This window comes from Bufo bufo, chromosome 8, assembly GCF_905171765.1.
Source record: "Bufo bufo chromosome 8, aBufBuf1.1, whole genome shotgun sequence".
NCBI classification, from domain to species: domain Eukaryota; kingdom Metazoa; phylum Chordata; class Amphibia; order Anura; family Bufonidae; genus Bufo; species Bufo bufo.
This window is the reverse complement of record NC_053396.1, coordinates 230,122,441-230,139,577: the sequence shown is the minus strand read 5'-3', so window position 1 is coordinate 230,139,577 and position 17,137 is coordinate 230,122,441. Positions and strand designations below refer to the sequence as shown.

General features: G+C 52.3%; 1 protein-coding gene across 3 annotated transcripts in view; it reads right to left on the bottom strand.

Annotated features, from left to right (window-relative positions):
• ARHGAP35 (Rho GTPase activating protein 35) overlaps positions 1–16,812 on the bottom strand; it is a 40,728-nt gene extending 23,916 nt beyond the window's left edge. Inside the window, exons 1-7 of one of the 3 annotated variants that reach the window (XR_005780735.1) lie at positions 16,568–16,812; positions 6,764–10,616; positions 4,094–4,235; positions 3,751–3,828; positions 3,225–3,356; positions 2,792–2,897; positions 1,420–2,669 (exon numbers count right to left, since the gene is read on the bottom strand). Coding sequence is in view for 2 of the 3 variants with exons in the window: in XM_040442303.1 (XP_040298237.1) it covers positions 2,360–2,669; positions 2,792–2,897; positions 3,225–3,356; positions 3,751–3,828; positions 4,094–4,235; positions 6,764–10,399 (4,404 nt within the window). In the remaining variant the exon portion in view is untranslated. Of the gene's footprint in view, positions 1–1,115; positions 2,670–2,791; positions 2,898–3,224; positions 3,357–3,750; positions 3,829–4,093; positions 4,236–6,763; positions 10,617–16,567 lie in introns of those variants that run through there. The other 2 variants (XM_040442303.1, XM_040442304.1) reach the window with 2 other exon arrangements.
• Between the last annotated feature and the right edge of the window lie 325 nt (positions 16,813–17,137).

The window sequence follows — 17,137 nt, the reverse complement described above, 5'->3', positions numbered from 1 at the left end:
TGGGGTTATGCAGAAGGGAAAATCTCGTTAAGGGAAGGTTCACACACAGCTTTTCTGTGGTAGCTGTAAGTTGGCTGGAAGGGAATGAGAAATGTAAAGCTACGACACCACCACCGCCGCCTCCTCCTCCTCCCCTCCCCCCGCTGGATCCTCGTCATGTATTAACTCAAAAACCTTCCACAGGGATCTGTGACAGCGTCCTAATACATGGCGACAGAACCCCAGAAAACCGCAGCGCAGACTTCAGCCGGATATACATGATGCTGCAGAGATCTGAGCATTAATACCTCACTGTTCTAAAGCTCTGCTTGCTGTCAGTGAACAGTACAACTTCTGTTTACATTATTTACAAAGGACTCAACCTTTAAGGATACTGGGGGCAGCCCTGCTATGGATACTCTAACAATCTGACAGCCTGGCTGCTACGGATACATTGTAAAAAATCTAACAAAACTGTTGCTATGGATACACTATGTTTGGGACAGCCTGGTTGCCACGGATGCATTGTAATCTTTCGGACAGCCTGGTTGCTACGGATGCATTGTAACAATCTTTCGGACAGCCTGGTTGCTACGGATGCATTGTAACAATGTTTGGGACAGCCTGGTTGCTACGGATGCATTGTAACAATCTTTCGGACAGCCTGGTTGCCATGGATGCATTGTAACAATCTTTCGGACAGCCTGGTTGCTACGGATGCATTGTAACAATCTTTCGCACAGCCTGGTTGCTACGGATGCATTGTAACAATCTTTCGCACAGCCTGGTTGCTACGGATGCATTGTAACAATCTTTCGGACAGCCTGGTTGCCACGGATGCATTGTAACAATCTTTCGGACAGCCTGGTTGCCATGGATGCATTGTAACAATCTTTCGGACAGCCTGGTTGCTACGGATGCATTGTAACAATGTTTGGGACAGCCTGGTTGCCACGGATGCATTGTAACAATCTTTCGGACAGCCTGGTTGCCATGGATGCATTGTAACAATCTTTCGGACAGCCTGGTTGGATGCACTGTAACAATGTAGCAGCCCTGTGTGGTGCCGGTCCCCACTTGCTGCCCCGTGTTGTGGGGCCCCTATCTTTGCAGATGAAGAGGGCGAGTGCTGGGAGTTTATAACAAGATTTATTAGCTATAATACAAGTCACATTAAGGCCCTCAGTTTGTTCCAATTACAATGAGCAGATCGCAGCAAATACGACTCCGGGCGTCAGCGGTGGGGGGGTCACCTTCTCATGCACAAAGTGACCCGACAAACAGAACAGGAAATGATGGGGGCCCCCAGTCGCGGCGAGGTCTCCCTGCACACGGGATTGTGGGTTCAGACTTTCCCTTCACAACCTGTGAGACTGACCCCCAAAACGTTCACCTCAGGGCTCCCCGCCATTGACCCCTCCTGTCCCGGGCCACGCTCACTGGGTGGGGGGGGATTTAAGTTAGCAGGACGAGGTCTGTTACGTGTGGTCGCCGGTCATACAGGTGCGGGTGGGGGAGGGGGGTTTTAACACTTAAGGACAGTTAGTGTCTTGACAAAGAGGTAGTGAGGGCGCAGCTCATTGTGAAGTCAGTAAAAGCGGGGGCCGTCTGTTACGGGGATCAGTAGGACACGTCAGATAAAATGGGGCGTGGTGCAATCTCACCCTATACGGGTCAGGCCTATAAAATGAGCCGGGACTATAAGGCACCTCAGGAGATCAGTTACAATCCCATCCTGAGGCGCCTCCAATTAAAAAAAGGGACGAAAATGAAGAAGAAAAGCAGCCGGAGCAGCAGTGGTTAAACATGCGTGTGATCTCCGGCCCGTGTCACACGTGTCAGTGTAGTCATGTACAAAGCATACAATTCATGCAGCCCCCAGGAACCCTAATGTGCCGCCTGTAAGTGCTAAGATATGTAGTGTGGGTTCTGTGTCCTTTTGGGGTTAGTGTCCTAAAAGGTGGGGGGCACTAATACCACAGAGGGACGCGGAGAGCCCCCGCTCAGCGCCACATTTCACAGTGTTGCTCTTCGACGCACCAAGTGCCGCTCCTCCTGTGATGTGATCCAGACCGAGGGCATAATCCACAGACAGCAGGCGCTCGGACAGCCCAGAAGCGGGGTCCCCGTGTGATGTGGGGGGTCACACAGTCCGTGTACCAGATATCCATTCATGATCCTTGCACAGTGTACCAGGGACGCCCCGCTCCATAATGTACCACGATAACCCCCTGTTCCTTCCACCGGAGGGTCCATCTCGGCCTCCATCTGTAATGGTCCCAAAAGTGATGCCACCGGTCCTCCACGAGAGGTCAGCAAGTGGCTGGGGGGGTCAGATGATGCCTCCGGGAGAGACTACAAACTGCAGGGGAGGAAACGGTCACAGGATGTTTGGATCAGATGGTAGCAGGCTCTCCGATGGGGACACGGGGGTTAATGGGGGAGACTGAGGGGGAGAAGGCGGATTGAGAGGAGGTGTGGAGGGGGAGCTCGGCGTGGGAATGTCCACCGCAGGGCGCTGGTAGAAGAAGTACGGACACTGATGGATGAAGAGCTCGATGATTGTCTGGTAGGTGCGAGTCGCCGTCAGAGCGTCCATGGTGGTGAAGTCCGGGCGCATCAACGTCGGCCAGAAGCAGATGGACAGGTTCTCGCTCGTCATCAGGTTAGTGTGATGATGCTGGCTGACCCTGCGGAGGAGCAGAGAAGATCAGACGAGGCCCAGCGGGCAAGAGCAACCCATACACGGGGCACACATGGGCGCGCACACACAGACGAGATTGAGCGCGAGCGCGCGCACACACACACTGACCGGTTCAGGTGCGAGATGACGTATTTGAAGATCTCTTGGTTCTCCTTGGGCAGTTTCCTCAGAAGTTCCTTCATCGCCTGAAGCTTCTGCTCTAGGTCATTGATTTCTACAGAAGACAAGAAGCAAAGTTCAGAAGGTGAAACCAAGAAAAGATGGCGCCTAGAGACACAACCACGGCACCCACCACAGGTCCTGAGAACAGGGACAACAGCCTGCATTCTGCAGTCACGATCACAGCTTTACCTTCCCTTGAGTTTATATAAGGAGACGTGAGGCTGGTTCTGCTCTATTTCTCAGTGGCCAGTCATTATGGACAATGTTGGGAGTGATCATCAATGTGGAGAATCCGATGATGACGCGTACAGCCACTCGTGTCTCGCCAGATATGAACCACACGACAGCAGGGCGGGCCCCGCTTACTACAATAACTTACTGTAGGCGTCCACCAGATCGGACTGTACGGTATACGGCACCAGGGGGTCCGGCAGCTCCGCAAAGAAACTCTTCAAGGCTCCGGCAACCGTGTTCACCGTAAAATCTTTCTCCGCCAGGTCCAGGCTGTGATCTGCGAGAAGTACAAGAGTCCAAGAAGGGTCAGAGCAGAGTCCGGAGGTCATCCTCATCCCATCATTCTCCCCCCTCCGCCATCCTCATCCTCCTCTACTTCCCTGCTGCCAATGGTAACCTCCTTTCCCATCCTCCACCATTTTCAAAGTCAACAGCCTGCCATGATCATCAACCCATCATCTTCCTCTCCTTCCCCACTGCCATCGTTACCCTCCTTCCCATCTCCACCTCTGTCATCAACAACCCACCACCATCATAATTATCCCATCATCCCTCCAACCACCACTATAACACTCATCATCCTCACCACTAATACCGCCACCCTTTCTTCCACCACCATTAATCACCCTCATCATCATTCTTCCCACCGCCACCACTACCACCATCATCACCTTGATCAAACTGCCTCTGCAGAGAATCCATCTCGGACTTGTTGCCGCTGACCCGGTAGATTCCCTCCGTGCTCATCCCTGGGGAGAGACAGAAAGAGGATGCTGAAGGTCCGGGGGAGAAGGGGGCGGAGTAAGAGAGGGACGGGAGTCACGTGACTTCTCCCCAGCAGGTACCCGGGGGTCTCTCCTTCACCATGGGGGGAGGTGGGAAGGGAGCTGCAGTACCAGACACAGCCATAGACAAGGGGGGTGTTCTCAAGCAAAATGGATGGAAAAGTGGTGATGTGTAAGGAACACCAGATTAGAGTGTCAGCTCTCCGGCCCCTAAAATCAGCAGCCTCACCTGTGGTTTCTATGTACTCCACACACTTTTCAATGAAGATAGGAATAGGCTTCTCGGAAGTCACGACGTTCACCAGCGGCATCCCAAAATAATTGCTCTCCATCTGCTTGGTCAGAGAGGGACGGAGTTTAGGGGCTCGTTTCTGGGAGGAAAGAAAAGATAAGAAGGAATCATCACTGTCCCCAGAGGAGGTCACATCTCTCAGAACCCCCAATTCTGGGGGCGAGTGGGGGGCAGTATCATCATCTCACAGGCACACAGAACAAACACCCCAACCTCATATCAACCAGGACTGCACTGAAATACAGAAAGCAATCTCATCAACACATCTCACATCCCGTATTATACTCCAGAGCTGCACTCCCTATTCTGCTGGTGCAGTCACTGTGTACATACATTACTTATCCTGTACTGATCCTGAGTTACATCCTGTATTATACTCCAGAGCTGCACTCACTATTCTGCCGGTGCAGTCACTGTGTACATACATTACTTATCCTGTACTGATCCTGAGTTACATCCTGTATCATACTCCAGAGCTGCACTCACTATTCTGCTGGTGCAGTCAATGTGTACAAACATTACTTATCCTGTACTGATCCTGAGTTACATCCTGTATTATACTCCAGAGCTGCACTCACCATTCTGCTGGTGCAGTCACTGTGTACATACATTACTTATCCTGTACTGATCCTGAGTTACATCCTGTATTATACTCCAGAGCTGCACTCACTATTCTGCTGGTGCAGTCACTGTGTACATACATTACTTATCCTGTACTGATCCTCAGTTACATCCTGTATTATACTCCAGAGCTGCACTCACTATTCTGCTGGTGCAGTCACTGTGTACATACATTACTTATCCTGTACTGATCCTGAGTTACATCCTGTATTATACTCCAGAGCTGCACTCACTATTATGCTGGTGCAGTCACTGTGTACATACATTACTTATCCTGAGTTACATCCTGTATTATACTCCAGAGCTGCACTCACTATTCTGCTGGTGCAGTCACTGTGTACATACATTACTTATCCTGAGTTACATCCTGTATTATACTCCAGAGCTGCACTCACTATTCTGCTGGTGCAGTCACTGTGTACATTACTTATCCTGTACTGATCCTGAGTTACATCCTGTATTATACTCCAGAGCTGCACTCACTATTCTGCTGGTGCAGTCACTGTGTACATACATTACTTATCCTGTACTGATCCTGAGTTACATCCTGTATTATACTCCAGAGCTGCACTCACTATTCTGCTGGTGGAGTCACTGTGTACATACATTACTTATCCTGTACTGATCCTGAGTTACATCCTGTATTATACTCCAGAGCTGCACTCACTATTCTGCTGGTGCAGTCACTGTGTACATACATTACTTATCCTGTACTGATCCTGAGTTACATCCTGTATTATACTCCAGAGCTGCACTCACTATTCTGCTGGTGGAGTCACTGTGTACATACATTACTTATCCTGTACTGATCCTGAGTTACATCCTGTATTATACTCCAGAGCTGCACTCACTATTCTGCTGGTGCAGTCACTGTGTACATACATTACGTATCCTGTACTGATCCTGAGTTACATCCTGTATTATATTCCAGAGCTGCACTCACTATTCTGCTGGTGCAGTCACTGTGTACATACATTACGTATCCTGTACTGATCCTGAGTTACATCCTGTATTATACTCCAGAGCTGCACTCACTATTCTGCTGGTGGAGTCACTGTGCACATACATTACTTATCCTGTACTGATCCTGAGTTACATCCTGTATTATACTCCAGAGCTGCACTCACTATTCTGCTGGTGCAGTCACTGTGTACATACATTACTTATCCTGTACTGATCCTGAGTTACATCCTGTATTATATTCCAGAGCTGCACTCACTATTCTGCTGGTGCAGTCACTGTGTACATACATTACTTATCCTGTACTGATCCTGAGTTACATCCTGTATTATACTCCAGAGCTGCACTCACTATTCTGCTGGTGCAGTCACTGTGTACATACATTATTTCCTGAAGTTGATAAAAGGGGCGGGGCTTACACGGACGCCAGATTTACTATAACATGCGCCAGAAACTGGTGTAAATTATAGCTGAAGCCCACGGGCTATCAGAGATGGGACTACGTTATTAAGAGTCCTCCGCCGGCTCAGCGGGATCGGATGTCTGCATAAATGTCCCTCTGTTTCAACCAATTTCAAGATCTCTGCTAGCTGTCAGTTAATGTTCACATCCAGAACTAAATATTGGCCCTGATCACGATGAACACTGACGAGACCTCAATCAGGTTCATGCTTCTGATCTAGAGGAAGGACTACAACCCCAATAACTGCACATCTGGTAATCAGCATGTTGGGGTACCCGCTCTGCAGGACCTGTGCTATCAGAGAGTAACAGCTGCACATACATAGAATGGGGCGCTCCCTTTACTCCAGTCACAGCCGGAGCTGCAGTCATACTTCACAGGCCTGACATCTGGTCATGGTCTGTTCGGGGCTCGCTCGGATGAGGTGGGAGACGTGTCAACTGGTGTTGTACATCCGAGATAGACCAAGAATGAGCTACATCTCCCGCTCCTCGCTGTTCAGACTGCAGCTCTGGCTGTGACTGGAGTATGAGGGGATTTATAGTTCTGTCCACACTACGTACCTTGGTGGTCCTTCTCAGACTGCGCAGAATGTTCCTCTTGCGCGGATCCTCCCCATCTGCCTCGTAGGAGTTTGTAGTGTTGTCTTTCGGTCCCTGCGTTCCAATGTCTTCGTCTTTTCTCCGCATGGGGCCCAGCTCGTCGTCACTGCCCACACTGAAGCTGCTGCGGTAACTAGAAAACTTCCCGAGTTTGGCACACTTGGTCCGGTAAAGGACAGGTTTGGTCACGATGGACGCTTTCCGTGTTCGCTCCAGGGAATTCGTGTCCATGTCACTGTCTGAACCGTTCCCGCTGCCGTTGGACTGCGGCTTGATAGCGTTTCGGATGGTGATTATTTTTCCTTGCGTGCTGTCATGAGGCACAGAGTAAATGTTCTCTTCTTGGTTCCTCGGTTTTACAACAGAGTCTATAGGCTCTGCATAGTCTGAAGGGTCAAAGGCTTCAGATGGAGGCCAAGTGATGGAGGTTAAGGACCTTCTGTGACCATCACGGGACCCAGGGTCTAGGTAGGACAAGTCGGGCTTTGGTTTGAGGGGAGGAGGTACCTTGTTGTTCAGTTTGCTCTCTAAGGTGCTCATGACAGAGATGAAGGGAAGACTCTCACTGTCCTCCAATTTAGAAATGTCTCTTGAGGGTGCGGCCAAACTCATGTCGTCCCGAGACAGGATGTGCTGAGGAGACGGGTCCAGATCTTCCTCGGAGTCAGGCAAGTGAGAATTGCAGAGAGGAGACCCTGCGCGAGGGGAGCTGAACACCTCCTCTGTAGTGCTACATGCTTCTGCTGTGTTGTCATACATATGCGAGGCTTCGATGATGACTTTCTTCTCCACAACATCCTTGAAGAAGGAGTAGAACATGTCCAGCTTGGGCTGGGACTGTCCATACTGTAAATTCAGGAATTTGCCTTCAATGTCCTGAGCGATCTCCTCTCCTTCAGTCAGTTGGTCCCTGGTCAGGTTATCCAAGAGGTTTACGGGACCCTCAGTCAAGGCAACAAGCTGCACAGGAACAATGTCTTGTACTTCACAGAGGAAGGCCCGGAGCATGGCCAGGGAGGCACGGCGCTTCGCTGCGTAGAAAACAATGTACCCGTGTACCAGTTTTGTCTTCCGGATGTTGAAGGAGGCGTGATAGGACAAGATAAGCAGCTCCAGCCGGCGCTTCTGACTACCTAACGGCAAGTCAAGCAGCACTGAGCCACCAACTCCAAACTGCGACGGCCGATACGTATGAGGCTTCAGAACATTCAGCACCTCCTCTATATTAAAGGGGTCTCCACACATCAAGCACATGACTACACGCAGGTCACAGTCAACCAAATCCTTGATACTTGGCGAGGAGGTCACAAGATTCAGGTTCTTCTTGGACTCTAAAAGAAAGCGCAGGATCTGGCTGATCTGCTTCTCATTTATGTTGCGGCCGTAGCCCAGGCTGGTGGAGGCAGCGTCCAGGAAGAAGCACTGCAGCTTGCTGGCTATTTGCTGGCCCTGCTGAATGAGGCTGTGCGCAGTTTCCCCACTCGTGTCACCTCTGCGGTGGACGAGTATTAAGGTGAGGGGTAAGTTGAGCATGTGGTTGTCCTTACGTCCTAGACTGGACTCCCGGTTTTTCTCAATACTCTCTACGACATAGGACAAAGACTCTTTGGAGTTGTAAAGGCAGAGGCATCCATGAGGCATAAAGGTCGAGGTCTGAAATGAGTTGACAGGCAGCCGCACATTGCCCTCAATGGGACGCAAAGACAACTCGTACATCTTCCCATCAATCACGTACTTGTCATCGTTGGTGCAAAGAGCACGGATCTCATTAGCAAGCTCTCGCGCCAAACCGTCCTTGCCGAGGATGACCAGGTTAATCCTGTCTACACTGGGGTCTTTATAGAGGCGGTCATAGGGGTAGGGGCACCTGGAGCTGATAAGCTGCTCGATTTTGGTGTCTACACATGAAGGATTACTGGGGCAAGTGTCTTTTGTGGGATGATAGACAAAGTGAATGTGTTTCAGGATTAGGGCGTCCCGCTCGGCCTGCAGCTTCTGCAGAGCTTTGAAGCGATGCTCCTCACCTAGAACATCCTGGATGACCCCCATTTTCTCTTTGCTGGGCTTGGCGTCTAGTCCCAGTTCGTAGAACAGCTCAGAATACTCGAGCAGTAACTCCTGGAACTCCTCCTTGGCTTTGTCAATGATCTCCTTTTGGTGCCTACTATAGATCTCCATATAGACCGGCTCTTCCAGCCACTGATAAAACTCCTCGCTCATAATAAAACTACGAGCTTCCTCCCAGGGCTTTCCAGGAGTGATAAATGGAGATGCAACTAGGTTTTCTTTGAAGGCTTTTTTCATCTCAGATTTCTTTCTTGCATTCCTTAGTTTTTCCAGGTGACTGCAATACACATCTGCAGCCTGCGCAGTTTCCATGATGTCATAAGGTATTCGGTCGTCATCCATGTTGTCTATGTGGCTTGTCAGATCCCATGGGGTGTCCTCAAGAACCACAAACCAACGGGAGAAGTTAGGCTTTGACTCTAACAGTTTGGCTACTTTGGGGCAGCTCAGATGGTCTATTTCATCAAGGTCAGGCACAAGGACATCTAAAGCATGGGGGAGGTCTGACAGGTAAACCTTGCGACGACGCTCAATATGGTCCTGCCGGAGTCTCTGGATGTGCTGCAGAAACAGCTTCTTGGCTTTGTCGGTACCTTCCAAGTACACATAATCTTGATATTCGCTGCAGCTTTGCATGCGCCGGCTCGCGTTCAGCCACGTCTCATTGTGTGACTTGACTACTCGCCCCACCAGCCATTCATACTTGTCTTTGGCGGCTGCGCTCTGCTGGCTCTGCTGCTTCAATGCCTCAAAGTAAGGAATGATCTTGGACTTGCCACGACTCTTGTCAATCAGCTGTATGAGGGCAGTAAAGGCCAAGTCTACATTGACGTTGGACCTGGCTGAAGTCTCCACCACCTGTAAATTCTTTTTGTTGAGTGCGAACCCGTGGGCGTCCCGAATGTATCGCTCCACCCCTTCATCACACTTGGTCAGGACCAGCACAATCGGCTTCTTGGTCTTGGCTAGTTGAGTGTAAAGGTTGGAGACAAACTTAAGTTGGTCATCAAAGTTCCTATTCATGCCACGACTGACGTCCACGCACAGCAGAAAGCCGTCTACCAGCAGTTTGCCATCGGGCATCTGCTTCTGCTCAAAGTCCTGCTCTAGTCCCAACTGATCTGTGCAAAAATACATGAGCTTCTCGGCAGAGGCGAGCTTACTGGATGCAGCACGCTTGATGTATGGCTGCAGCGCCGTGCTGCGGTGAGGCTGGAAGGTCTGGTCATCTATGAACTCCGTCTGTTCCACCACATGTACCTTGCACTCCACACAGTCTTCAAGCGTCCGGGTGATCTCCCCCCAGTACAGGAAGTGGTCATTGTTCACGACACGGCCCCCAAAGTCACTAGTGCTAAGGACGGAGGTGTGGTCCAAGTGGAAGTCATCTGCACTAGGTCGGGCAAAACGGTTGCACAGGCACGACTTCCCGATGCCACACTGGCCTTTTTCCTTTTCTGTGCCGGACAGGCCCACCACACTGATGCTATAAGTGGGCACCCGCACATCTTGTTTCCGTGCCATCATCATGGCGCAGCACTCATCCTGCCCAAATCAACGCCTGCCGGGGTGAGGCTTGGTAATGGCACTCCATGCACAGAGTCTCAGGACATGCCAGGACGTTGTGATCCAGTCTTCGTCACATGCAGGTGTCCCTCTTCAGATGGGCAAAAGAGGTTCTTAGGAGAAGCCTCCCCTCGGTGTGTCACCCCCGCAGCAGCCATACATGGCGCTCATCCTCAGGAATCTGCAAAATAAAAACACATTTGGGGTCAACAGGAGCGTAGACAACACCTACCAGTCAGGTCACTGTAAATGGTGGTGAGGTGGGGGAGGGACAGTCAATGGTCACCACCCCATTACACAGGACGCGCACGTTTTGGCGCTAGTCAACAAGCTTTATGTATACCGTCACAGACGACACCTTAACTGGAGTACGGCTAAAAATTAAGGTCACAGGGTTTTCCCCTAAGGGGTGCAGAAACACACAGAAAGCAGAGAATAAGGCCGACATAGCACTGGCTCCAGGGGTAGTCACTCAGGCTCCTGAAAAGAGGGCTAAAGGGGTTCTCCGCTTTTCCCCTATTCATGACGTATCGTCAGGACAGGTCATCAATATCAGCTCAGCGGGGGTCCGACTGTCAAAAGAGACTGCAGCGCAGTTTGTCTGCTGGCTGTCGACATTGCAGCGGGCAGCAGTGTAATTACAGCTCTGCAGCCCCATTCACTTCAATGTAATTACACTGTCTGCGGCTGCGATGTCGAGCAGGATAACAATGCGAAGACGACAGCGCCAGGGGTCGGGCCCTGCTGATACCGATATCCTGAGGATATGTCATCAATATGGGAAAGTGAACAACCCCTTTAAGAGCGGAGTCTACTTGTAACATAACTTGGCCCATTTAGGAGTCTGGGAAAGCTGGGTGACGACCACTGCGAGGATTATTATAGCGGCCATATTGGTTTCAGCCAGCTCCTCCTCAAGTAGATATTGACCACATGACTCCCGAACTAATATTTATAGGGGGCTCCTGATTTTGGGGTCTGGGTCAGTCATCCATGAACCCTGCGTCGCTGGAGGTGGAATCCTAACTACCCGCAGAGTAAGTACCCCTTGGACTCCTTGTCAGCTGCATTACCCACAATGCACTGGCAGAGGCTTCCATCTTGGGATGTAAAGGACCAAAGGTCACCCACCCGCGTGCCGCTGCACGAGATGATATATTTACACAGCAAAATCAATACGACCAGGAGAAAGCGCAAAAGAGAACGAAACATGGAGAAGGCGGCCATAAGAGCATCCAGTCACACGGCCCCAGGGGCAGGACCACTCCAGAGTCCAGGACAAGTCCTGCCACATCAGACCCACCGGCGCTACCTCCACACGTCCCTTCTACATGTATCATACGTGCCGGCCCCAACACGGCAACTCCCTGCCACAGCACAACCGCAGGGAAGAACCGAAACACGGACTGAGCTGCCCATTAACCAGTCCCTATCGATCACCACGAGGCTGCCCATTAACCAATCCCCATCAATCACTGCGAGGCTGCCCATTACCCGATCCCCAATCACCACGAGGCTGCCCATTAACCAATCCCCATCAATCACTGCGAGGCTGCCCATTACCCGATCCCCATTAAACACCACGAGGCTGCCCATTGACCGATCCCCAATCACCACGAGGCTGCCCATTAACCGATCCCCAATCACCACGAGGCTGCCCATTAACCGATCCCCAATCACCACGAGGCTGCCCATTAACCGATCCCCAATCACCACGAGGCTGCCCATTAACCGATCCCCAATCACCACGAGGCTGCCCATTAACCGATCCCCAATCACCACGAGGCTGCCCATTAACCGATCCCCAATCACCACGAGGCTGCCCATTAACCAGTCCCCATCGATCACCACGAGGCTGCCCATTAAAGGGAACCTGTCACCTGGATTTTGTGTATAGAGCTGAGGACGTGGGCTGCTAGATGGCCGCTAGCACATCCGCCATACCCAGTCCCCATAGCTTTGTGTGCTTTTATTGTGTAAAAAAAACTATTTGATACATATGCAAATGAACCTGAGATGAGTCCTGTATGTGAGATGAGTCAGGGACAGGACTCATCTCAGGTTAATTTGCATATGTATGAAATCGGTTTTTCTTACACAATAAAAGCACACAGAGCTATGGGGACTGGATATGGCGGATGTTCTAGCGGCCATCTAGCAGCCCATGTCCTCAGCTCTATACACAGAATCCCGGTGACAGGTTCCTTTTAACCGATCCCCATCGATCAACACGAGGCTGCCCATTAACCGATCACCACGAGGCTGCCCATTAACCAGTCCCCATCGATCACCACGAGGCTGCCCATTAACCGGTCTCCATCGATCACCACGAGGCTGCCCATTAACCAGTCCCCATCGATCACCACGAGGCTGCCCATTAACCGGTCTCCATCGATCACCACGAGGCTGCCCATTAACCGATCCCCATCGATCACCACGAGGCTGCCCATTAACCAGTCCCCATCGATCACCACGAGGCTGCCCATTAACCAGTCCCCATCGATCACCACGAGGCTGCCCATTAACCAGTCCCCATCGATCACCACGAGGCTGCCCATTAACCAGTCCCCATCGATCACCACGAGGCTGCCCATTAACCAGTCCCCATCGATCACCACGAGGCTGCCCATTAACCGGTCCCCATCGATCACCACGAGGCTGCCCATTAACCGGTCTCCATCGATCACCACGAGGCTGCCCATTAACCAGTCCCCATCGATCACCACGAGGCTGCCCATTAACCGGTCTCCATCGATCACCACGAGGCTGCCCATTAACCAGTCCCCATCGATCACCATGAGGCTGCCCATTAACTGATCCCCAATCACCACGAGGCTGCCCATTAACCAGTCCCCATCGATCACCACGAGGCTGCCCATTAACCAGTCCCCATCGATCACCACGAGGCTGCCCATTAACCGGTCTCCATCGATCACCACGAGGCTGCCCATTAACCGGTCTCCATCGATCACCACGAGGCTGCCCATTACCCAGTCCCCATCGATCATCACGAGGCTGCCCATTAACCAGTCCCCATCGATCACCACGAGGCTGCCCATTAACCAGTCACCATCGATCATCACGAGGCTGCCCATTAACCAGTCCCCATCGATCATCACGAGGCTGCCCATTAACCGATCCCCAATCACCACGAGGCTGCCCATTAACCGGTCTCCATCGATCACCACGAGGCTGCCCATTAACCAGTCCCCATCGATCACCACGAGGCTGCCCATTACCCAGTCCCCATCGATCACCACGAGGCTGCCCATTAACCAGTCCCCATCGATCACCACGAGGCTGCCCATTAACCAGTCCCCATCGATCACCACGAGGCTGCCCATTAACCAGTCCTCATCGATCACCACGAGGCTGCCCATTAACCAGTCCCCATCGATCACCACGAGGCTGCCCATTAACCAGTCCCCATCGATCACCACGAGGCTGCCCATTAACCAGTCCCCATCGATCACCACGAGGCTGCCCATTAACCAGTCCCCATCGATCACCACGAGGCTGCCCATTAACCAGTCCCCATCGATCACCACGAGGCTGCCCATTAACCGGTCTCCATCGATCACCACGAGGCTGCCCATTAACCGGTCTCCATCGATCACCACGAGGCTGCCCATTACCCAGTCCCCATCGATCATCACGAGGCTGCCCATTAACCAGTCCCCATCGATCACCACGAGGCTGCCCATTAACCAGTCACCATCGATCATCACGAGGCTGCCCATTAACCAGTCCCCATCGATCATCACGAGGCTGCCCATTAACCAGTCCCCATCGATCATCACGAGGCTGCCCATTAACCGATCCCCAATCACCACGAGGCTGCCCATTAACCGGTCTCCATCGATCACCACGAGGCTGCCCATTAACCAGTCCCCATCGATCACCACGAGGCTGCCCATTACCCAGTCCCCATCGATCACCACGAGGCTGCCCATTAACCAGTCCCCATCGATCACCACGAGGCTGCCCATTAACCAGTCCCCATCGATCACCACGAGGCTGCCCATTAACCAGTCCCCATCGATCACCACGAGGCTGCCCATTAACCAGTCCCCATCGATCACCACGAGGCTGCCCATTAACCAGTCCCCATCGATCACCACGAGGCTGCCCATTAACCAGTCCCCATCGATCACCACGAGGCTGCCCATTAACCAGTCCCCATCGATCACCACGAGGCTGCCCATTAACCAGTCCCCATCGATCACCACGAGGCTGCCCATTAACCAGTCCCCATCGATCACCACGAGGCTGCCCATTAACCAGTCCCCATCGATCACCACGAGGCTGCCCATTAACCAGTCCCCATCGATCACCACGAGGCTGCCCATTAACCAGTCCCCATCGATCACCACGAGGCTGCCCATTAACCAGTCCCCACCTGTACACCTGTCTATCAACTGTAGTTCGGCTGCTTCTGTTGGTGTACATCCAGTGTCACTACTGCAACCATTCTCCATGTACAACCCCCACTCTCCAAATGACAACACACAAAATATGCAATCATACATGTCCGTATGTAGTGTATATATCTCATGTGAATACAGTTGATACAAGTCATGTATGTACAGTCCACATATATAAGGTATATACAGGAATATATATCATAAAATGTGCAGTGCATACATATATACCACATAAATCACGTCTGTATAGTTCATATGACATATGTACAATAGACGGGTCATGTGTACGGGCCATGTGTGGAGGGGAGACGGGCCATGCGTGGAGGGGAGACGGGCCATGCGTGGAGGGGAGACGGGCCATGCGTGGAGGGGAGACGGGCCATGCGTGGAGGGGAGACGGGCCATGCGTGGAGGGGAGACGGGCCATGCGTGGAGGGGAGACGGGCCATGCGTGGAGGGGAGACGGGTATGTGGAGGGGAGACGGGTATGTAGAGGGGAGACGGGTATGTAGAGGAGACGGGTCACGTATGTAGAGGAGACGGGTCACGTATGTAGAGGAGACGGGTCACGTATGTAGAGGAGACGGGTCACGTATGTAGAGGAGACGGGTCACGTATGTAGAGGAGACGGGTCACGTATGTAGAGGAGACGGGTCACGTATGTAGAGGAGACGGGTCACGTATGTAGAGGAGACGGGTCACGTATGTAGAGGAGACGGGTCACGTATGTAGAGGAGACGGGTCACGTATGTAGAGGAGACGGGTCACGTATGTAGAGGAGACGGGTCACGTATGTAGAGGAGACGGGTCACGTATGTAGAGGAGACGGGTCACGTATGTAGAGGAGACGGGTCACGTATGTAGAGGAGACGGGTCACGTATGTAGAGGAGACGGGTCATACGTGTAGAGGAGACGGGTCATACGTGTAGAGGAGACGGGTCATACGTGTAGAGGAGACGGTCATGTATGTAGAGGAGACGGGTCATGTATGTAGAGGAGACGGGTCATGTATGTAGAGGAGACGGGTCATGTATGTAGAGGAGACGGGTCATGAATGTAGAGGAGACGGGTCATGTATGTAGAGGAGACGGGTCATGTATGTAGAGGAGACGGGTCACGCGTGTAGAGGAGACGGGTCACACGTGTAGAGGAGACGGGTCATGTATGTAGAGGAGACGGGTCACGTATGTAGAGGAGACGGGTCACGTATGTAGAGGAGACGGGTCACGTATGTAGAGGAGACGGGTCACGTATGTAGAGGAGACGGGTCACGTATGTAGAGGAGACGGGTCACGTATGTAGAGGAGACGGGTCACGTATGTAGAGGAGACGGGTCACGTATGTAGAGGAGACGGGTCACGTATGTAGAGGAGACGGGTCACGTATGTAGAGGAGACGGGTCACGTATGTAGAGGAGACGGGTCACGTATGTAGAGGAGACGGGTCACGTATGTAGAGGAGACGGGTCACGTATGTAGAGGAGACGGGTCACGTATGTAGAGGAGACGGGTCACGTATGTAGAGGAGACGGGTCACGTATGTAGAGGAGACGGGTCACGTATGTAGAGGAGACGGGTCATGTATGTAGTCTCTAGGGTGTACTACACAATAGGGCGGCCGCTGGTTGCCGGGTGTGTCGGGCGCTGCGCTCGGGTGTGCGGTGCCCGGGGTCAGGCAGGCCCGCTCAGCTGTCAGCGCTCCTCTCACCCGTCTGTCGGGCGTGGATCAGGCCGCAGTTTCCGGGAGTCTCCAGGTGACCGGGGGCAGTGCGGCCTAGAGGCGGCTCCCCTCAACCTGCATCCGGCCTTACTCTGGAGAAGGACGCAGCCGCTTCGTATATCCGGGTGATTCGGGTGACTGCGGGTCCCCAGCCGCGGTTTCCGGGTGTATCCGGGTGACTCGGGAGTCTCCTCCTGTAATGGCGGCTCCTTCCTTCCGGCGGGCGCGCGGGCGCGGGCACAACAACAGGAGAAAGGGCGTCGGGGGCGCGTCGGGGGCGCGCGGGAGCGCCTACGGAAGTCGGCCATGTTCGTACTCTCATCGCTATAGTCAGCAATAGTGCTGAAGGCGCCGGAAGTGTCTAGACGCCATGTTTGTACTACAAAACCATGGATTTTTTTTCCTTCTAGTTATAATAACTTTATTTATAAGCGGTCTATCCTGACACTGCAGTAATCTGGGCACAAAAGCATCCTGACAATGAAACCTTCCTGTCCAGAGCCATCCGCAAAAATCTGCCCCTAGAGCCCTGTCACAATATGGCCCCCGCTATCTGCC